The 24,557-nt window shown below is 44.7% G+C and overlaps 1 protein-coding gene across 1 annotated transcript in view; it reads right to left on the bottom strand.

The window, feature by feature from the left end:
* The window catches only part of LOC126198607 (protein groucho), a 755,742-nt gene that overhangs the window by 206,814 nt on the left and 524,371 nt on the right, over nucleotides 1-24,557 (bottom strand). The window contains exon 4 of the mRNA XM_049935059.1: nucleotides 15,246-15,290. Within this exon, the coding sequence (XP_049791016.1) occupies nucleotides 15,246-15,290 (45 nt within the window). The remainder of the gene's footprint in view (nucleotides 1-15,245; nucleotides 15,291-24,557) is intronic.

Below are 24,557 nucleotides of genomic sequence, written 5' to 3'. Positions count from 1 at the left end.
TCTCCGATGACGCAGCTTGTCGATCCTTTTCATGCTGCGATACATCTCCTCCCCGTAGAGGTATGTGATGTGATTCTTCAGTTTCTCCAGGCACGTCCCATTGTCAGCAGTATTGGTGCCCCAACGTACCTTCTCGCCAAGCACCTCAAACAACTGCTTATCCCCTAGCTTGGGAGCATATCCGTAACTCCGTGGATTTCCTGGGACGCATCAACAACCTGGTGCTTAAGGAATCTGACATACTGGTGAGCTTCGACGTGGTATCTCTATTCACTAAAGTTCCGTTACAAGAATCCTTGGAACTCATCAGCCAGAAATTTGACGAAGAGACCACCAACCTTTTCAGACATGTTCTGACATCAACTTACTTCTTATTTGACGGTAAATACTAGGAGCAGACAGAAGGAGTAGCCATGGGGAGTCCTCTCTCACCCGTTGTCGCAAATGTGTACATGGAACATTTAGAGGAGGAAGCTCTTGAATCAGCACATCTAAAACCCACCTGTTTCTTTAGATATGTGGATGACACCGTCGTTATCTGGCCACATGGAAGAGATAAACTAGCAGACTTCCTCACACATCTCAACTCCAGACACGAGAATATTAAGTTCACCATGAAGATCGAAACGGATGGTATGCTCCCTTTCCTAGATGTTTTGATTAGAAGACGAGCTGACGGCACTTTGGGCCACAGCGTGTATAGGAAGAAGACGCAAACCGATTTGTACCTACATGCGGATAGCTGACACCACCCGGCACAAAAGAATGGCGTGCTCAAAACTCTTGTACACAGAGCTCACACCATCTCCGACAGGGACAGTCTCCAACAAGAATGGGACCATCTGAACACCGTGTTTCGGAGGAACGATTACAAGGAAGGGCAAATTAGGAAGGCTGTACATCCCACACCTGCAGCACCGGCGGAAACTGAGGATGAAAACCTCAGGAGGTGGCGGCCCTGGCTATTATTCCGTTTTGTGGAGCCTTATCCGGAAAAATTGGACGCATTTTACGTAAACACCAAGTGAAAACCATCTTCCGTCCTCCAAGCAAAACCAAGAGCCTTCTTGGTAGTGTCAAGGACAACCTTGGTCTACGTAAATCAGGGGTTTATCAGATACCTTGCCAATGCGGTAGTGTATACATAGGTCAAACCATTCGTACCACTGAGGACCGATGCCGAGAACATCAACGGCACACTTCACTGCAACAGCCCAGTAAGTCGGCAATCACTGAGCATTGCCTGTCGGAACTCCACAGCATGGATTATAACCAAACCAAAGTCCTGAAACAGACTTCCAAATACTGGGACTGTGTCATCAAAAAAGCCATAGAGATCAGAGTAAGGGAGCCACAACTAAATCGTGACAGCGGTTACATACTTAGCATGGCGTGGGAACCCGCGATCACCCGGACTAAGAAGAAAAAGGATATTTCCCAGAGTGTACCGACTTTGGGGGAGGAGGGAAGAATAACGAGAGCGGTGCCGGCAGACCCTCCTGAACGAGAAGACCGAGGACGCAGCGCCCAGACAGCGGGAGAACGGACGCTGTACCTGGACCGCGCGCGGGGCGCGGACCGCACCGACTCATAGGGAGCGCCTGAGGGAGGAACAGGAGGGGGATTGTCCTATACATACCTTTCGCCGGCCCACCGCCGGTGTCTATTCGCTATGAAGTTAGCGCACACACCAACTTCTTTTATTATCATCATCATCATCATCATCATCATTTATTTATTTATTTATTATTATTATTATTATTATTGATGTAGATATGAATTTGCGCACTATTTAGAGGCTAAAGCAGCTTGTACGTGGCATTTACATTTGTAAAGCAATCTTGCGCTAAAATATGCACACGTACTGAAGAGCACAGCAAAGATAATTAAAAACTAAAATCTAACCCTACTACTATCCCACCACCAATCTAATCTATCTAAGACCAACCAAGGAAGAGAATGGTTTGGCTCACGGTCACTGGGAACCCCAGACTGTTCCATGTGGCAGCGCTAATCTGGCTAAGCAGCTTTCAAAATAAAAAATAAATAAAAAATCCAGTAAATTTTAGTTAACGTAGCATCAGTCACTGAGCGAGATTAGGTTTCATCAGTTGCATGTGACTAGAATCTTACTAGCTCTATACTCACATTGGACATCAAATGCATATTGATTTCAACGGCACATAAAACGTCATAGATAACCCCGCACGTTCTTTTCTCGTGACTTCTAGTGATCCACTTGTTACTATCCTACACTACTAACTGACACACTAAAATACTTAGTACTTACACTCGACCGGCAACTAACATGGAAAACTCAGGTGCTATCATCCAACGGAAAGCTCACGATAATCAGACTATTAACTGGCCGAGGATGGGGATTGCAGCTGTCCACTATGCATCAAACCCACGAAACCTTCACCCTACCCATCCTCCGCCATTGCTGCATGGATATCCACTCCAGTAAAGTTCTATTACTTCATCTATACCGTTGAATTCCACGCTCAACGCCAGCTCTCCAACTTTCCGTATGTACCATCCACCTTCCTTCCGCAAAGATCCTTCGCCATCTCATCAAATTCAAACCTCTCCTCAATCTCATTGAATACCTCTTCACATACTACAACGTCTGCAAACTTGACTCCAACAGTCCTATTGTTCCCTTCTAAGTTCAAATCCTGGTATGCTGCTACACTTTTACAGACACGTCTCGTTTCACCAATCCTCTCACAAGATAACTTCAACTGCCTCCCTGTCCCAAACAATGAGATCTGGCCCGACGTTTATCCATTCAACCAACGCTAACTCTTCCTTCTCTATTCCACCCCTTGTCACGTTTCCTTCTTTCCTCTCCATCTTTCACTATCTCTTTCTTCTTCATGTTGCGGCCCTTCGCACATACACTAATCTGCTACAAGGATGTAGCAGATCTGTTTCCTACTATCCACACCAAATAAACTCTTCTCCCTATTTCCAACGCAACGGGCAGCACGGGTCAACTGTTTATACCCACACCTTATTAGCCTACAAAATACCTTCCCCTCCCAAATATCCTTCCCAAATGAAAATCCTCATTTTAAGATTTTTAAATCTTTACGTGTTACGATTAGGACTTGACTAACAATGAAGGAAGCAAATGCATCAATTTTATATTAATAAGATCAATGAATTCATCTTTTAATTTTAGAAACATATGTAAATATGACACCCTTTAATTGCATCGTTTCGTATCTACTTATTTTTTGAAACTTTTTGTCTTAAGAGCGAGATATTTGTACAGCTGATTGCCCACCCCCTCCATTATGAGGCGAGGAGGCGAATCGCAGTAAAGAAAAAAATCCTAGAATACAAAAAAGTCAAAATATCAACGAAACATCCCCCGTCGCCTACAGCAATCTTGCCCGTGACCTAGCTACAGGTTTTTCTTTTGTAAGTACAAGATGAGTTCCCATAGGGAGAGCTTAATTGCCTGCCTAAACAACAAGTAACACAAATCCACACACATTACGATGCTGTAAATACTCATACCTCTCAGGAGATCTTTGTCATCGTCTTTGCTGCAGATCAAGTTGTCGCGCCCGAAAAGTGCGTTTTCTGGTTTCCATTCCAAGCCAATGTCATCTTCCGTCCGTTCTCCCGTTGGTTCTGAATAAATAGATGGGATATGGCCCCTGGCCAGTAAAGAAGATGTGTGACAATAGAACGTTAACAGATACCAATTCGACAACATTACAAGCATGCTACATGGAAATAACACCTTAGGAGCTACGCATCACGAGAAATGTAACGCCACCTAGATGTCACTGTACACCTCACACTCATTTTTACTAACCAGCATAAAAGTAACTAATTATTTTTACGCTTTTCTTCATTATTTTGCTGATATTTTAAAAAGTATTTTACACTTTGAAAAAATTATTGAATGTAACTATAAAATCTGCCGAAGAAGATATTCCTCCCGCGAATGTAGACTCCACTTAACAAAACTTCGACCTCTACCTATTATTCCCTTCAGTATTGACGACAATGCAACGGATACCGCTTGCAACATGTGGCTTTAAATATGATTTACTCTTTGTGTGTCGAAGAAGTATGAAACTAAACGAACATAGGAAGTGCGTCCCTGAGGCAGCGTGCTTTGCGGTGCCCCGCTAGACAACGCTTAAGTTAAGGGAACGCGGCTCAGCGTGCGACAATCCTCTTAGAGCGACAAACGCTCGTCACCTCGTTCGCCTTCTGGGGCTTCCGCATTTTCAGCAAAGGTTTGTCCCCTGTGAAATTACAGGCCACAGTTTCCGCTCTTATAACACGTAGCCAATACAGCAAATCCCTTCACTACGTACCAAGTGAATTGTTGACGACCACCAAAGCATGATTGCACTGTTTGATCAGGAGTATCCGAACGCCTCCTAGTGGACATTACTACGGCGTGTGTCCACCCTTCGCCTCTACGACCACTAGAAACACTTTCAATGAGATGTTTGGAAGTCTGTGAAGTAATGGCACCCCATTCTTCCTCAAGAGCCGACATCAGAGAACGTTGTGATATTGAACACGAGGATCTGGAGCGAAGTCTACGTTCTAACTCATCGCAAATGTGTTCCGCTGGGTACAGACCCTAGACTCTGGGCAGGCCTGTCCAGTTTATAAACGTCACTGTCCACAAATCATTGCCTCACACATGCTGGTTTATGACAGAGTGCATTACCATGCTGATACAATCATCGTCTCCAAACTCTTCCTGTACTGTGCACAGTACAAAACGCCAAAAAATTTCTTACGAGCAATAAGGGGGCCACACCCCAACCAAGAGAAACACTCAAGTACCGTAAAGCCTCCTATTCCGTTCTTCACTGTTGGCACTAGAGATGATGACAGGTAACGTTATCCACGAAGTAGCCAGTGACACATCACCCCACGTCACTCGTTTGCAACCATCCACTGTCTATTGGAATGCTCTTTACACCACCTCAAGCATCGTTTAGAATTGACTACGCAAACGTGTGGCTTATGAGGAGATGCTCCAACACTGTATCCCACTCATTTTTAGCTCCCTCGGCACAATCACTGTGCTAGCTGGACTACTGTTAGCACTTTGTTTGGAACACACGAGTGATTCCTTCCGCTGATTTCATACAGACATTTACAACCATCCTCCGCAATGCGCCTCGACAATCCCTGCCCGTCAGTATGTGAGATGTGCCTGATCTTTGTTTAGCTGTCGTTGTTCCTTCGAGTTTCCACTTCTCAATCACATCGTCAACAGTCGACCTGGCCAGTTTCAGAAGGGTTGAAATGTCCCTGATGTATTTGTTAAATAAGTGACATGCAATGACTAGTCCACGTAGAAGGCACTGAGTTCCCCTGGTAGGGCCATCCTGCTGTTAACTGCTTCTCTACCGAGATATGTTGCATAACTACTGACAATACAATACCCCCACCTCCTTTTGTACCGGCAGGTCCGCCTCTTGTAAAATCTAGTGGCCAATTCCGCATTACATAATGGTGTCCAGACACTTTTGGTCATGTTATTTTAAGAACACTTTTAACATACAGACTGGTGGGACGATGTCTTTCTTCAAATCTTATTCAGTTCAAATTTACCCGCCTCCGTAGCCGGAGTGGTCAATGCACGCCTGTGGATGAGCGCTAGACTCGGAGGCAAGACGGTTCGAATCCCTCTGATGGATGAAGTTTTCAATGCCAGTATTTCGCAAGCAAGGGGAGAATTGGTGGCGCAAAGTATCTGGTCATCAGACTTCTCGTAAATATCCCGAATTAAATTCCACACGTCTCCGCGATGTCTCATGTGATCCGTCCGGCTGATGGGGATGTTGGGCTCGGCATCTCCCTTGGTGCTTTTCGAGAGGAGAACAGATATAATAATTCGTAGAAGCCGGGCCATAGTGCCAGGAACATCGTAATTTGAATGGCGCTGCTATTCAGTCCAAACAGGGGAGCAGCTGTGACAAAAAACATATTTGTTACGTAAACTCCAGATGTCGCTACTGTACAAAAGTTTGACATATGAGTATGTACAGTTAAGCGAAAACCGTACAGTTAGGTAAAAACTATTCTGAACTAAAATGTGTTAAACGTCGAAACAGAAATAAAATTAAATACATAAATAACATTAATAAAGTTTTTTTAATTATTAAAAAGGAAAGGAGAGAGTGACAAATGTGATGTTGAAAGCTATGACGTTGGCTTTAGGAACAGCGATAACATAACAATGTATCAAGTTCATGGGAGGTAACCAAATCATATACAAATTATAAAATACATAATTAAAAAAAGTCAAACGAACAAAACCTAAGATTAGAGTAAGTAATCTGCGACATCTATAGGCGTAGCCGTTCGCATGCAACTTTAGACGACTACTAATCGGAGGAACACAGCCGCCAGCCTGCCCCCTTGGACCTCGTGCTACGTCGCGTTAAGGAAAGGACCAGAACGCACTGTGTATGTGTAGACCACACTCTAGTTTTGAAATGATACAGTACTTTTCGCACGACTTTTGAAACATCGTATGTAAGGTTCGACGAAAGCGGGCGAGTACTTTTTTAATAATAATGTGACGGAAGATAGGGCACCAAGAGAATGGAAAATAGTATTATAAATGGCTCTGAGCACTATGCAACTTCTGAGGTAATCAGTCGCCTAGAACTTAGAACTAATTAAACCTAACCAACCTAAGGACATCACACATATCCATGCCCGAGGCAGGATTCGAACCTGCGACGGTAGCGGTCACGCGGTTCGAGACTGAAGAATAGTATTATAATTTCAATGTATAAAAAAGGAGATAAACGAGTGTTATATAATTACTGGAGAAGTATCGTGCTCGATACCACCCTAAAACTGCTATTAACAGTAAGCAGACGTAGAATACAGAATTTTATAGGTATAGCATAAGAAAAGTAAAGATTCAGGAAAAACAGGAGGAAAATACTCGGTATTTTCGATCTAAGACAAATTGTGGAGATATCCATACTGTTTAATAACCCATCCTCTTATGTTTCGTTGACTTATCAAAGCCATTGACATGATTAGAAACAAGGATATGATACAAATCTTAATTGACAAAAGAGAGCGGATTAACAGCTGAAATTATAACAGAGAAAGCACGTGCTCGCTGTGCCAGAAGTCGTTTCAGTACACAGACGGCGATATCGCAGCATTATGATTCAGCAGTATTAGGTTGGAAGGCAACTAGTATGGATGTGGGCAGAGGAAAAGCAGTGTTTTTGCACTCTTTCATTCGTTAGTTCACGGCCACTGAAAGTTGCATTTGTGACACTGTTTATAGATTTAAGAGAAGATGAAACTAAAGTTGTTTAGCGAAACCCTCACATAGGTTACTTGATAACATGAGGCTCTCTTCTTACAAGGGGAACCAAACCATCGCCCTTCCCCCCCCCCCCCCCTCCCAACCCCTCAGATTCAGGTCAGATGGCCCAGTGGACAAACCGTCAAAAACTGAACACAGATCAAGCATGACAACAGGAAGAAGCTGTACTGAACTAAGGAAAAAGAGCAAAATATACATGGTAAACGGTCTAAGAATAACAAGTGCAACATAGAGTAGTTCTAAAGAGCAATGCCGTCGTCGCTACGTGGTCATGTTGTCGGACTGCCAAGTGGGCGAGTCGTATTCAAGCCTCCCTCGTGTTATTTACTTTTTTTCCCACAATATTATGAACTGTCCGTCCCGTCATTAAATGTTTGTTCTCTTTCTGTGGTCTTAGCAGTTGTCATACTATACATTGGTTATAGATTATGAGTCATGCGATAAGAATACATTGCCGTTGTGATGAATAATGAGAGCACGCAAGATACCTTATAGACGTCTCACAGGCGAAAAGAAACGGGTCTGAACTATGTTACAACAAAGGAATTCAAGAGTCAAAACTTCCAAAACGAAACGAAATTTCAAAAACGTTAAAAACATATGTTTTGACAGAGCACAGAGTAACTGTGTGATTGCGAAACTGTTGCGTTTACTTGTTGCACCTTATGCGACAAATTATTACGTTTTCTTCATTTCCTTTGGAGTGATCATTCACATTCATACGAAAACCTAATCGTGCAAGAAGGCATATCTCACTCACTTATCAGGCGCAAAAATTAGATTCCCCGGTAAGAGTTTCCCATCGTATGATACACGTACGGCTAATGGCGTACATGACACACCAGACGTGTTTTCCGTTGGAGGACTCGCTTGATATTTCGCCTTGACACAATCGTTTGCGGTTCCCATTCGAAAGCTACTTTCTTTCAGCTTTTCAGCTGGTAATACAGTAGTTGTGCAGAATCAACTGTCGTTACATGTCCCTTCCTTACACCTCAATTTGCAAAAGGACATTACAGCACGACACAGACACAAATTTGAACATAGCAAACAACGAGGAAAAAGAGGTTGCAACAGGGGGGGTTTGTTGAGGAGGGTGCGACGGGGAGTTTCCCTTGTTAGTAAAAAAAATTAGAAATCGTTATTTCAGTTGAGAGTAAACAGCGATCCGTGTAAAATATTTTTAAAATTTAATAAAAATGTCTTGATTGCAATAGATGGTATTCTGGTTGACAACCAGTTTTGGTCTATAATTTAGACCATCTGTTGCGATCAAGACCGGGTTAATAAATTTTTAAATTTTATAAAAACATCATCTTAGCTGGGTAACCGTTGCTAGATGTGTCCCACATTTCAGTGTATTTCTTCACTTCTTCAGTAAGTAATTCTACATCCAAACCGGCTGTATCCGTGGGAGCCTGAAGACATCTCTTGCTAGGCTTGTGAACTCGCGTGCACTGGCCAATACTGCCACGACTACTACTGCTTCGCGGTGATCGGCGAGATCGTTAGAGTGCGGCAGCGGCTGGCGAGCACAACTCGAACCAAAGTTTCACTTCCGAAGTGTTCGTCAAACGAGTACCGCAAAAAAGAGCGAGGAAACATTGCTTGCTGCGTCTCGCCATAATAATTTGCTTGTGTACACAGATGCTACAGCTGTCGTCACATGGACCGTGCATTCGAATGTCAACGCGAGCGTGCAGAGTTTGACGTCACAGCGTGGAAAAAGCATTCTACGGAGTCTTCCCGAACGTACAAAGTAACATCTAGCATGTCAGACATTCTAAGTGCGCATCTGAACGTAGAGCAATGAGGTGGGAGAACATTATCTACACTATGTGATCAAAAGTATCCGGATACCCCCAAAACATACGTTTTTCGTATTAGGTGCATTGTGCTGACACCTACTGCCAGGTATTCCATATCAGCGACCTCAGTAGTCGTTAAGACATCGTGAGAGAGTAGAATTGGGCGCTCCGCAGAACTCACGGACTTCGAACGTGGTCAGGTGATTGGGTGTCACTTGTGTCATACGTCTGTACGCGAAATTTCCACTCTCCTAAACACCAATAGGTCCACTGTTTCCGATGTGATAGTGAAGTGGAAACGTGAAGGGAAACATACAGCACAAAAGCGTACAGGTCGATCTCGTCTGTTGACCGACAGACTGCCGACAGTTGAAGAGGGTCGTAATGTGTAATAGGCAGGCATCTATCCAGACCATCACACAGGAATTCCAAACTGCATCAGGATCCGCTGCACGTACTATGGGGAGGTGCGAAAACTTGGATTTCATGGTCCAGCGGCTGCTCATAAGCCACACATCATACGGATAAATGTCAAACGACGCCTCGTTTGGTGTAAGGAGCGTAAACATTGGACGATTGAACAGTGGAAAAACGTTGTGTGGAGTGACGAATCACGGTACACAATATGGCGATCCGATGGCAGGGTTTGGGTATGGCGAATGACCAGTGAACGCCATCTGCCAGCGTGTGTAGTGCCAACAGTAAAATTCGGAGGCGGTGGTGTTATGGTATGGTCGCGTTTTTCATGGAGGTGGCTTGCACCCCTTGTTGTTTTGCGTGGCACTATCACAGCACAGGCCTACACTGATGTTTTAAGCACCTTCTTGCTTCCCACTGTTAAAGAGCAATTTGGGGATGGCGACTGCGTCTTTCAACACGATAGAGCACCTATTCATAATGCACGGCCTGTGGCGGAGTGGTAATATCCCTGCAATGGACTGGCCTGCACAGAGCCCTGACCTGAATCCTATAGAACACCTTGGGGATGTTTGGGAACACCGACTCCGTTGACAGGCCTCACCGACCGACATCGATACCTCTCCTCACTGCAGCACTCCGTGAAGAGTGGGCTGCCATTCCCCCAGAAAGCTTCCAGTACCTGACTGAAAGTATGTCCGGCTAAGGGTAGGCCAGCACCATATTCAATTCCAGCATTACCGATGGAGGGCGACATGCTATTACTCAATACCAATGCGAAGCACCAGCATAAAGAGCATCTACCGAAAACGGATTATTATTCGTATGATTTGTTACCATAAATGACAGGAAACATATTAATGGTTTAAGAATTTTCGTATGTAGACCTTTTCACATTATGGCTTGCGTTTTATGAAAAATATGTTGTTTTTGTTGTTTTTTGGGGAAGGAGACCAGACAGCGAGGTCATCTGTCTTAGCGGATTAGGGAAGGACGGGGAAGGAAGTCGGCCGTGCCCTTTGAAAGGAACCATCCCGGCATTTGCCTGGAGCGATTTAGGGAAATCACGGAAACCCTAAATCAGGATGGCCGGACGCGGGATTGAACCGTCGTCCTCTCGAATGCGAGTCCAGTGTCTAACCACTGCGCCACCTCGCTCGATGAAAAGTATGTCGTTTCACGTCATCGGTAACACTGAAGATCCGGCAAAAGCGCGTTTTTCTTCGCACGATTTGTTATAATTAAATGCTAGTCAATAACATATCGCCAGCTGAAGTCTTCAGGAGATCGTAACTTACAAGACATGACAATGCATTATGGAGAGACGCGGAGTCACGAAGCGGTGTGTGAGGCGTGTAGCTGGATGGTGTCTCGCAAAATCCAATTTTTTATTCACATTTGCGTTTTCTAAAATGTTCTGGGTCCTTCTTATTAATTTAACAGAAGTATGTTTCTAATGCTCGATATTACGTTAAAAAATGCCAAGAGAGCTTGCAGTAAGATATTTTGCACTTCCTTCTTTCAAGTCTTCTATTTCACACGTTTAAAGATTCTGCTACTGGATGTAAACAGTGATGAAGTAAGGATGACAACAGGGTTTCACTAAAAAGTGAGGCTAGTGAAATACTTATTTATCTTATGTGGTACACTATTTTAAATTGTTATGGAACTCTTCTAAGGTGATGTACTTAGCGGCTGGACATGGAACTTTTCTTAAGGCTTTATAACATGTTCATGAATAATGAAGTTTTTATTCCTGTATACTAAAGAATGAACAGCATGACTATCATACGGACAAAGGAGAAATATGCGTTTTAATAGTCGTAACGCAGGAATTTTATGCCCGCCCATTTCGCAAACAAACTGTGTGCTTTGAGAGCCAGATACAGCTAATAGCTGCAAGCTGGATCGTTTCTGAGCGTTCAGCACCACGGTGGACATCAATGTTGAATACTGCGGATATTGTGACGATGGCATGCGAGAATTTCGCGGGCGTGGAATCTGAAAGTATTTTCTTTTGCGTTGTGATGCCGCCATGTTGCAGTGAGGTGACAAACGAAGTACGGCACGCCGAGGCATCTATCTGCAGCTGGGCTCGCAGTCCTGGTGGCGATCAGTCGGCGAGGCGAGGCGGCCGCAGGTGGCCGGGAGATGGCGACCGCTGGACCGCTGGCAGGTGACCCAGTTCCCAGCGCTGGCGGCGGGCCCGGCCTTGCGCGAGCACAGCTGGCGCGCCGCCGCCTTTACGTGTACATCGAGACGGGTCGCGACACGGAGGACGTGCTTTTATCGCAACCCGAGTCAGACCCGGCAACAGTTTTGTCGAAGTCGGAGGTAGCACTTGCGTAATTACTTCTGGTCGAGAACTGCACTAGGTAAAAGTAACACTTTATTTAATGTAAGGGAAATACACGCTAAGAAAATAAAATTAAATGGCTCCACTATAAAGCCGTCCTCTCACGGGACGCGAAAACGCACGTGGGCGGGGAGCTGGTGACGTCAGAGCGTGCAATTCCACGTTCCACTACACTGCGGAGCGTGAAATAAAAAAATCTACCATGACTGATTTTTGGCTCGTGGAGAGAAATGCAGCCAATGAGATGCGACATTGTTTTACGTCACAAGCGGAACGAGGGAGCCGTCATATTGTACCGAGTTAAATTACGTATTTCGTTGGTTTGCTTTCTCATACAGTGTGCGGTATGAATATAAGGTGCTCCAGCAAACTGAGGCTCTTTCGAAAACGCCTTGTTTTCGCTACTAACCTTTGCAATACAATGGCTACATGCCCGTAGTTAACGGATTTCTGTAGCTGATTTTTTTAGAGTTATAACTTGTGTGCTACGAAAGTACGCCGGCCGCGGTGGCCGAGCGGTTCTAGGCGCTTCAGTCCGGAACCGCACGACTGCTACGGTCATAGGTTCGAATCCTGCCTCGGGCATGGATGTGTGTGATGTCCCTAGGTTAGTTAGTTTTAAGTAGTTCTAAGTTCTAGGGGACTGATGACCTCAGATGTTAAGTCCCATAGTGCTCAGAGCCATGTTTTTACGAAAGTACAGCCAACCGTTTCAATGTTACGGCACAATGATGATCTATCAAAAACGCATCTTTTCGGTACAGTTTGCATACTAAATATCAAATAATGACATTTGAATATACTGTCTTTACACCGTGTTACAACGTTCGAGAGAAAAAACTGCCATGTTGAAGCCGTAGCTGATAGCGTGGTGAGCTGTACAGCGGAAAGTAACAGGTTTGCATCACTCTCCGACCAAAAAATTTTTTTTCACTTGCTGTTTTCTAAACGATTGTGGGTCTTTCTTATTAATTTAATAGAAGTGTTACCTGCCGAAGTCGATATTATTTATTATAAATGGTGTATTTGTTGAAATTCTTATTGCATAGGCTAACGACTGGAATGTTTTCCCAGTGGCCAGAAGTCTTAAAGTGACTACCAGCCCATGCCATAAAATAAAGACAAGGCACTCTGGAAGTTTTTGCTGTTAGGAAACTTTCTGTAAAATAAATATTACTATCTCTGGGATTATGGACTGGCTCACGTTTTTATCTTGTCAGTGAATATATTTTTCAGTGACGGTGAGCAGCTTCGAAAAAATCTCCTCTTCAGTTCGAATGAAATTACGAAATGAATATCGATCTTGAACTAAGTGTGATGATGTACGTTATTTTAGAGTGTTGGTAGTCAACGAATCAGCGAGAGTATGGATATTATGCATGCACAAACTGACATCAGAAAAAATGACTTATCTACGAGGGCTGAAACTTTAATAGTGGCAACTATTTATTTACAGCTCGCACAAAATAAATACATGTTTCAAAGTAGTCACCAGCAACGTGTTTAACCCGTTGCCAGCGATGTGGAAGTCGTAGGATACTCTTATCAGTGCCAGTTGTGTTGACAGTTCGATCGGCGCGGTCTATTGACTGACGAATTTGTAGTAGTTCTGAAGCGAATGCCGTGAAGTGTTTCCTTCAGTTTAGACAAGTAGTTGAATTCACGAGGGCTTAAATCAGGGGAGTGCAGTAGGTGGTATAGCACTTAGCAACCCCATCAGTCAAACAAATCAGTAACAGATTTCACTGTACGTGCTTGAGTATTGTCCTGCAAAATGATGGTCAGGTACTGCAGAACGTGTCATCACTTCTGTCTCCATGCTGTTCATTTTTGGAACACAACCTACGACCAGTTCAGAGACAGAAGTGATGACACTTTCTGCAGGACCTCGCCATCATTTTGCAGGACAATACTCAAGCACGTACAGTGCAATCTGTTACTGATCTGTTTGACTGATGGAGCTGCTAAGTGCTATACGACCTACTGCACTCCCCTGATTTAAGTCCTCGTAAGTTCAACTCGATTTCTAAACTGAAGGGAGCACTTCACGGCATTCGCTTCAGAACTGCTACAAATTCGTCGGGCAACAGACCGCGCCGCTCGAACTGTCAACACAACTGGCACTGCTAAGAGTATCCTACGACTTCCACATCGCTGGCAACGGGTTACACACAATGCTGGTGACTATTTTGAAGGTCAGTAAAACTTTGGAACACGTATCTATTTTGTACGAGCTGTAAATAAATAGTTGCCACTATTAAAGTTCCAATCCTCGTATATTCAATTCAAAACTGAAAATAGCATGGCAGTTCAATTGAGTTACGAATAATAACTTCTACTGGTATGTATCTCAGATCGTTGTAGCGCTATGTGGTTTTCTTTTACCAGCAATTCACAGTTCAAGCCATAGAGTATCAACCTTCTTCGCGATTTTTTCCGCTCTTTTCCGACAATCGCTAGGAGAGTAAACGCAGCTATTTTGCGTGCATACATTTTCGTAGAGAACCTGTGTGGTCTGCAAGCCAAATAAAGACGACAACGGCCGCTGGAGAGCGCTGAGAGCACAAATCACGTTAACCAGCTCGTTTCGTGTGCCGTCGGCGCTCTCTCTCTTGAGGTAGGGCGTACTTATCCGCGTACATGTTCACGTTAACTGCCTCGTGCAGAGTAATGACGGCTTAATTGTCCAGTTGGTACAACTGCATTCAGCGTCAAAACCCAACCCATTCTAGGATATTCCAAATTGCTATCATTTCACACATTAACTTGTCGATTTCTTTTGATTTAGTTTTCGCCGTGTACCATTTTTTATTCCACATCAAGGTCCTTTCAAACTTACCTACTTCTTAGTTTCTTGTCATTCAGCTGTAGTGGACGTTAGTAAAGTAATTCACCTTTCAAAACAAAATTTGTTGTATTCTTCACATTCAGCAGTGTGGAAAGACATTTATATTCTCTTCCAAAGAAGTAGCTGCATCTAGAATACAAAGTAAGGCGCAAACCATCCATTCTTTTCTAGCCTGCCTTGTGTCGAAGATTAAATTGTTCCTATGCACGTCTATTAAGTGTGCATCCACTGTCACCGCGTCTTGCGTTCCGTTCTTGTTTACAGCAGAGTGAACTGTAACTGAGCGCTATATTAACACCGTCAAGGGTATTTGTGAAAATGCATCTTACTCTACCTCGTGTTTCATGTGAAATGTTAGCGCGTCCACGCTACTTCCAGTTTTTTACAAAATTACAAGAACTTGGGTATATAACACCGAGTCACAAAGAGTTTCAGGATAGCAGGCTGGCGTCCTAATGTACTCACCTGCTTGTGCATCTCGACGTTTAGGCCGTACGACATCTCGTAGTACTGAAAAATGAAAGCAAACAATATATTAGAGTATAGATAACGTTGGAAATAAAACAATTACATGGAAGAGAGAACAACTCGCTGTTCACAGCAACAATGAAAACACAACTACCATCATATCAATCTACACTGACGGAAAAAAGTTTCGAGACCAAAAAATAATTAATATCGAGTAAAGAAATTTCGGGAATACGTTTGTCTAGGTAACATATTGACGTAGTTAACACTGTAAGATAACATATTAATGCAAGCGCGAGATAAGCCATTGCAAATGGGTAAAGCTGGTACATAAATAACCGGCGTAACCGTAGAATTTTGAACGTAAGCACGCAAACGTTAATGCATTGTGTTGTACAGGTGCTGGATCTAACTTTCTTGGATGGAGTGCAATGACTGTTGCACCCGGCCGGTAAATACCGGGACGGTTATTGCTGGTTGTGGATAACGTTGAGTTGTCGTCCGATGATGCCCCACGTGTGCTGTGTTGGAGGCACATCTGGTGATCGAACAGGTCCAGGCAACATGTCGACACACTGTACAGCAAGTTCGCGGCATGTTGGCGAGCGTTATCCTGCTGGAAAACATTCCCTGGAATGCTGTTCATAAATGACAGCACTACAGGTCGAACCACCAGACAGAGATACAAGTAGCATGCAGACAGATTGATTGGAGGCCCTCAACCGGCGTCCCCCTACCCAACACACGGCCATCTCTGCCACCGACCCAGAACCAGCTTTCATCAGAAAACACAACAGACCTCCATGCTGTCCTCCAATAAGCTCTCACTTGACACCACTGAAGTTGCAAATGACGATAGTTTGGGTCACTGGAATGGACGCTGCAGGGCGTCTGGCTCGGAGCTGTCCTTGAAGTAACACATCTGCAACAGTTCGTTGTGTGACTGTGATGCCAACTGTTGCTCAAATTGCTGCTGCAGATGCAGTACGATGCATCAGAGCCATACATCGATAACGATGGTGTTCCCTCTTTGCAGTGCCACGTGGCCGTCCGCAGATCCGTCTTCTTCCGATCGTACATTCTCGTGATCACTGCTACCAGCAATCATGTACAGTAGCTACATTCCTGCCAAGTCTTTCTGCAATACCGCTAAAGACACAAGGCATTCCTGACTAACATCAACTCCCCACGTCCAATCTCAAAGCTAACTAATGCTCACGATTGTTGCAGCGTGTATGTAACGCAAATCTGATTTGCTTCCTCATAGAGACGCTACTAGCGCCACTCTTATGTGACTGGCGCGAAATCTGAATAGATACATCTCAGGTGTGGAAAGACGCCCGCTAACTTTCGTTTATGTCGCACAACTCTTTCTTGGTGATGCGATTTTTTTTCCGTCAGTGTATTACTATTACAACTACTCTAACTTGAGTTACTTGTGACACTATATTTACTTTGTAAAATTATCCACATTATATCTACAGATCGCTTTCCTTTGCTTCCACATGACCGGTTTCCTGCCAACTTCCCATCTTAAAATTATGTCTTACAGCTGCACATTAACCCGCCGAATATGTAACTGAAAGTTCATTGTCATAATTCAGTGAAAGTGAACTTTCAGTTCCATATTCGACGGGTTACTCTGTAACTGTAACAAATTCCCTGAAGATGGGCAGGTGGGCAGAAACTTGTCATATATAAATAAAGGAAAGCGACATGGGGACTGAATTTTGACAACTGCGGATATTCCCTGAAGAGGAATACGTCTAGTCGATATCCCGATTGCAGTATCCCGTCGCCACATACGCTGCTACGGCCAGGTACTGAAAGGCTCTACTGCAAGCAGTTATTCGACTGGATTGATAGAATTGTTGGATGTCCTCCTGAGGGATATCGTGCGAGATTCTGTCCAATTGGCGTGTTACATCGTCATAATATTCTGCTGGTTGGAGGATCCTGCCTGTAAAGTTCCAAACGTTCTCAGTTGGGGAGTGATCCAGCGACCTTGTTAGCCAAGGTAGGGTTTGGAAAGCAGGAAGACAAGCAGTAGAAACCGTCGCCGTCTGCAGGATGGCATTATCTTACTGAAATTTATTAGCCCAGGATGGCGTGCCATTAAGGGCAACAAAACGGGGCGTATAATATCGTCGAGTTACCGCTGTGCTGTAAGGGCGCCGCAGATGTCAACCAAAGAGGACATGCTGAGAAAAGAAGTGGCACTCCTGGTTGTAGGGCCTTATGGTGCGCGACAATCAGGCTGGTTCCCCACCTCTGTACGTGGCGTCTTCCAGGCGTGCCTTCACTGGTCATCGGGGCTCAATTTGTAGCGAGACTTATCACTGAAAACAATGAGATTCCAGACCGAAGACGTGTTTAGAGATGCCTCAGAGAGCGGTAGGCTGGCACCCTGACTGTCGCCCGCCATATGGCCAGACGGCTAGGAGAGATGGTCTGAGGTGCCACTGCCTTTGACAGCGAGCCCCTTGGTTCTCATTAGCGCACCCTTACAGCACAGCTGCACCATTCTACGCACAGTTTCGTTGCCCTTCTTGCAAGCCATTCAGGGCTTACATTTGAACAAGATAACGCCTGCCCGCACATGGCGAGATTTTCTCCTACTGCTTGTATTCGTACTTGCCAAACCCTGCCTTAGTAAGCAAGGTCGCCGGGTCTCTCCCCAATTGAGGACTTTTGGAGCATTATGGCCAGGGCCCTCCAACCAGCTCGCGATTTTGACCGTCTAACGCGCCTATTACACAGAATTTGGCACGACACCCCTCAGGACGTCGGACATCTCTATCAATCAATGGCTCTGAGCACTATGGGACTTAACAGCTGAGGTCATCAGTCCTCTACAACTTAGAACTACTTAAACCTGACTAACCTAAGGACATCACACACATCCATGCGCGAGGCAGGATTCGAACCTGCGACCATAGCGGTCGCGCGGTTCCAGACTGAAGCGCCTAGAACCGCTCGGCCACACCTGCCGGCTCTATAAATCAATGCCAAGTCGAATAACTACTTGTGTAAGAGCTAGAGCTGCAACAAGTTGCTGTGTCGAGAGGGGTACTCGAACAGGAAGTCTGGGTCGTAATGTCTTTCCTCGAAGCCTACTTATTACAGTCTGATCGGACACAGCGGCTCCAGTGGCCCCTCTGAGATCAGCTTGCAATGTTCTGGCAATATCCATACGACACCACAATGCAAATATGGCCAGATATCGGTCGACACGTGGGCTTGTAATGCGTCGGCGACCTTTTCCAAGCTGCCTTGCGTACTGACTTGTCTCCCTGTAACGTATCTACAAGCTATTGATGGCACATGGACAGGCACTGGCATCTCCAACAACCTTCCTTGATTCTTTTTGGATCAAACAGACCCCCCTTGTAACTTGCACTGCATTAAGATGTCGCACTGCAAGTGCTTGGTTGAATACAACGATCAAAGATGGCAACTGACATCTGTGTACCTCACTAGGAAACACTGGGACACCGGTACTCACTTTCTTCTGGGGGGGGGGGGGGGGGGGGGGGACTCCTGATACTGTGATGCATAACACAGCCGATAGACGGCAAATGACATTAGTTGTTGCATACGTTGAAAGCGAAGATCTCAATAAAACCAAAACTACCGCCTGCATCGACATAGATTTAACATACCGGACGTTCATACACGTGGTCCTCTAATACAACTGACTGAGGAACTGAAATACATTTTTCTACTGGCAGATGGCCTATGATTTATTTTGCGCCATATCAGGTTATTTAAATCCACTGATTGTTAATTTCGATTGCATCATTAAAAAAACATATATGGGTTTTACGAGGCGCATTTTGCGTCTGAGAAGAAGTTTGAGAAGGTAGAACTAAGTACTAGTTTATTCCAACAGAGAGCTTTTACTTCAAGAGTATATTTGAGTGGCAATGTTAGAATGTGTTGTTGATAATTCTTCCGGGTTATATGGCCGTGGTCCATGGAATTCTACTATTCCTAACGTTTCGTCCAATACTACGTTGGACATCTTCAGAGGTATGGCTGGTCCTGCTGAGTCCTGCCGGCAAAATTTCCTACTACAAGAACCATTCCTATATTCGACTATTTTTGTTCTCTATTGATTGAGCTATTACGCCACCAGCAAAGCCCGGCCTTTTCGTCAACATAATTAATTTAAATGTGCCCGTGACAATAAAAGAAAAAACGACTTTTGTAAACGTTACGCTAAAACTAATTACACTAACAATTCGATCCGAAGTTAACCCTTATAAGCTCAGTAGTTTCGTACACAGAAGGCCTGACATAATGCAACGATGAAATAGTTTACTTTATGCTACTAAAATTCACAAAATTGTATGGTAAAATTCATACAAACGTCAATTTTAAAATCTGTAAATGCTCGACTAAGCCGGTGGCTTAATAAGGCCAGTGAATGAAGATCAAGATAGGTCGAATTTGGGAAATAGTTCGCGCAGTCGCAAATTTTTGTACAGCGATAGAAGCAGTGACGTAAGCAATAAACTAGAAATCCTGACGGATGGGGGCTGGTCAGTTTTTTACGTTTTTCTTGAATGACTCGAAAATTACGGCCTCTAGCGAAAACATATACCAATACAAAATTTAACTACATCAAATTTCCTACAAAACTAGGTCCTATTCGTTTCTTCTGTAGGACTAATAGTTTTCGCGTAGAGAGCGGGAGGATACGAAAATCTCGCGCGTGGTTTTTAAAGGCGGGTTGCAGTAGAGGCTGCTGAACCACCCTGTATACTGCCACAGCACCCCAAATAGAAGAAGAGCCACACAGGGTACACTAAATTAGATTATTGCGAAGAAACACTCACTAACCTGACGCCCGGATAGTAAAAGCTTTGGCTCGTAGCAATTCGAGTGCAGTTTTCTAATATTTCGCTAACTGGCGTGCACATAATTTAAGTGTGTGGTTTCGGTCCCTGTAGTACCTACGCTGAAAAGGAGACAAGACAATGAGGTGACAAAAGTCATGGGATAGCGATATGCACACATACAGATGGCAGTTGTATCGCATATGCAAGGTATAACAGGACAGTGCATTGGCGGAGATGTCATTTGTACACGTGTGACTGATGTCAAAAGGTTTCCGATGTGATTATGGCCGTACGACGGAAATTAACAGACTTTGAACGCGGGATGGTAGTTGGAGACATACCATTTCGAAAATCGTTAGGCAATTCAATATTCCGAGATCCACAGCACAACACTGCAGCGCCTCTCCTAGGCTTGTGACCATATCGGTTAGACACTAGATGACTGGAAAACGATGGCCTGGTCAGATAAGTCCCGATTTCCGTTGGTTAGAGGTGATGGTAAAGTTGGAATGTGGCGCAAAGCCCATGAAGCCATGGACCCAGGTTGTCAACAAGGCAATGTGCAAGCTGGTGATGGCTTCATAATGGTGTGAACTGTGTTTACATGGAATGGACTGGATCCTCTGGTTCAACAGAACCGATCATTGACTGGGAATGATTATGTTCGGCTACTTGGAGAGCATTGGCAACCATTCATGTACTTCATGTTCCCAAACAACGATGGAAATTTTTTGAACGACAATAGGCCATGTTACTGGGCCATAGTCGTTCACGACTGGTTTGAAAAACATTCTGGACAATTCGAGCCAATGATCTGGCCGGTGAATCCCCCGACATGAATCCCATCGAACATATGTGGGACGTAATCGAGAAGTCAGTTGGTGCACAAAATCCTGCACCAGCAACACTTTCGCAATTAGTAACTGCTAGAGCGGCAGGATGGCTCAATATTTCTGCAGGCAACTTCCAACTACTTGCTGAGTCCATGCCACGTCGAATTGCTGCATTACACCGGTAAAAGGGAAGCCAACACGATATTAGGTTGTATGCCATAACTTTTGTCACCTCAGTGTATATTGCCACAGCACCCCAAATAGCAGAAGCGCCACACAGGGTAAACTATGTTATCATGAAGAAACACTCAGTAACCTGACGCCTCAATAGTAAAAGATTTCGGTCGTAGTAACTCGACCCCTGTTTGCTAACACTTCGATTTGTGGCTTGCACAGAAGTCAAATGTGTGGTTTCGGTCTCTGCTGTACCTACTCTGAGAAGCAGACAAGACTTATACGGGCTACTCGGTGCCACCGTAGATCCAGCTGGCAGAGCCAGGACGACTCTGTCAGAGGGAGACACGTAGCGGCCGGCCCATCAAATTACGCCGGGAGACGACATCCAGCGGGAAGCGCATCGGCTTACCTGCCGGGGGCGCGCCGCCGAGGCTCCAAATTAGATTTGCAACCGGCACGGGGTGGGACAAGGCGGCCGAGGCGGCAGTCGGCGAAGGGGAGCGTGGCGCGATACGCGAAGTATGTGCAGGCAGGGAGGGCTCACTGCCCGATTGTGTCCAATGCTGTGAGGATTCTCATTTGGCGATTGAGCTGTTGTCGAAGATGAGTACTTTCACTGATGGCCGCCCGAACACACAAGTGAGGTCGGCTTTGCTTCATTAGCTTTTTGTAGTACTGGTGAGGCTTTGAGCTTAAGTCGTGTTTTGTTACTGTCCATCTCTCACGGGGGATCTTCTTGCTGATTTAGTTTGTCAGTGTGTCCAGCGTCGCTAATTAAAGCTTCTGTAAATCAGCGGTAAATTATGTATACACCAGCGAGTTATCTCTGGAGATTTTTTCCACTTGAGCTATGAGAACTGTTACACAAAGCAACTGGCATAAAATTGTCACATGCAGTCTCGCAGTTAGTGTTTGTAATCTAGCGAGATGCAAAACGATTAGCACAATATCGGAACAGAGGCGATGCATTCGCATGTCTGGAGTCGTGAGAGACACGGCGCATTATTTGTAAATATGGGATCTAGACGCCTAGTTCGGCGCTGGAAGTAGGGTGATGCACAAATAGCAACTGTGAACACTAGGTCCGACATTGCAATGACAGTTCTATTGACATGTCCGGAAGAACTGACACCATGTGGAATCCGCAGCTATGATACCTATTACGTAAATGGTAGGTACAGGGGGAGAAGCGTAAGGAAAAAGAAGAAACTATTGATATCAGCTGCATCGGGAATTTATGTAGAATCTGTGGTGACGAGTGAAAATGTGTGCCGCACCGGGGTTCAAACCCGGGATCTCCTGCTTACTAATGAGTTTCACGACGCCTCTGACGCTATTTGGGAGAGAGGTCGGAACGTGCGAAAGAGGTCGGAACGTGCGAAAGAGCGCGGCAATCCATGATGCAACGTGCACTGCATCCCATATAGGCCACTCTGAACATCTCTTGTGACAGATTTAGACACAGAATGTTCCGGGACGATTTGTTGTCGTTGCATGCACACCGTCCATTTCCGGAAACATGTTCATAAGACCCTCTTTCCTCCATTTCCAGTCAAAAATCTGCCCCTGCAGTTTGTCCGTTTTATTAATGTTCACCTTGTATAATGGGTAACTGTATGGTTCTGATATAAAAAAAATTAATACGAAATAATTTCTTGTTGTAATCTCAGTTTTGCGGTAAACATCAAAATCGTAAATGATGAAAACAGTTGACTCGGTGAATTTCTGTGTATTGCGATTATCCCCGCTACGTCACTCAGAAATAAGGCATTTTTGTCCAATGATTCGGTATCTTTCCTGCATACTGTAGACACGAAGAATGTTTCTGGTTCCCTTAAAGCAATTTACAAGGCTCCAACGACGAAGCACGGCGGCGAGATTCAATTATTCTGGCTGATTACTGAGCGCCGACGAACAAGGGCAGGGCGCGCAGGCCTTGGCAAAATACGAGAGACGGCTGCGGCGCCAATCCTGCCGCGTTATTTGTCCTAATTACGGCTGATGACACTTGCCTATGCATGAGAAGGCCACGCAAAACTGATTCGCGAGCGTTTAGCGACCGGTAACGATGCCCCCTCCGCACTTCACACGCGCCATTATTTCTGGCATTTACGCCGCTAATGAGACCGATAACACAGCTATCGCCCACGGTTCCCAGCAGTTCGCCACTCTATTTCGCGTCGCTCGCCGGACCGCAACGGCAATTCCAACTTAACACCGTGCCCGCCCAAATCATTTAGGATCAGGTGTAAGGTAGCTTCATGTTCAGTAGCTGGCAGCGAGCGTATGAATGCCAACAGCTGCAACTGCACCGAACGCAAATAAATAATTAGTGTCGTTCTTTATTAATAATCAAAACATTCATACCATTGTGAGGCGTAGATGTCACATGTGACGTCTGTCAAGATAGAGCTGTGAAGGTGCGCGCGCGCACGCACACACACACACACACACACACACACACACACACACACACACACACACACACACACACAGAGAGAGAGAGAGAGAGAGAGAGAGGGAGGGAGAGGGAGGGAGAGGGAGGGAGGGGGAGAGAGAGAGAGAGAGAGAGAGAGAGAGAGAGATATGCACGCGCCTTGACGATTGCCAGGTGCATATTCTCTGCTACTGGCGTATACGAGGAGTGTTAAAAACCATTCATCCATTTTTACAAGACTATATGATCTACAGACACGCGTTAAGATTGGGATGAATTTTAACTTATGCATTCTATTAATACTACGAGCGTATGCATGAGTGCTTCTTGCATATTCTCTGCGTTTGGTGTATACACCCGGCCGCGGTGGCCGAGCGGTTCTAGGCACTCCAGTCCGGCTGCGCTGCTGCTACGGTCGCAGGTTCGAATCCTGCCTCGGGAATGGATGTGTGTGATGTCCTTAGGTTTAAGTAGTTCTAAGTCTAGGGGACTGATGACCTGAGATGTTGAGTCCCATAGTGCTCAGTGCCATTTGAACCTTTGTTTTGTTTTGTGTATACAAGGTATGTCAAAAACCATTCATATAGTTACACAAGACTATATCAGTATCGCCTACATACGTGAAGATAGAAAATTGGGATGAATTTTAACTTACACATTCTGTTACTACTACGAGCGTAAAAACATTACTGACGTTATCTATGTCAACGAAAGAATACTCAAGACGACAATAGAAGAAGATGAAGCTATACTTTACGTACTTTTGTATACTTCTACGTACCTGATGTGGGATGACCTAAACAAGAGAGAGAGATGTTTTATAATAATCTTCAAGCTGTAACTGAGACAGTTCCCAAAATGGGAAAGATCTTGCTCTTGGAAGATCTCAATAGACATACTGACGATTAGATTATGCCAGGCATTAAATAAAAGATTTAATGAACAAGAATACATAAAACTGGAGAAGATCTAAGTCTTTTTGCGCACTGAACGGTCTTTTTGCGCACTGAACGAACCA

The sequence above is a fragment of the Schistocerca nitens genome, chromosome 8 (assembly GCF_023898315.1).
Source record: "Schistocerca nitens isolate TAMUIC-IGC-003100 chromosome 8, iqSchNite1.1, whole genome shotgun sequence".
NCBI lineage: Eukaryota > Metazoa > Arthropoda > Insecta > Orthoptera > Acrididae > Schistocerca > Schistocerca nitens.
The sequence above is the reverse complement of the archived record's forward strand: the minus strand, read 5'-3'. Positions and strand labels throughout refer to the sequence as shown.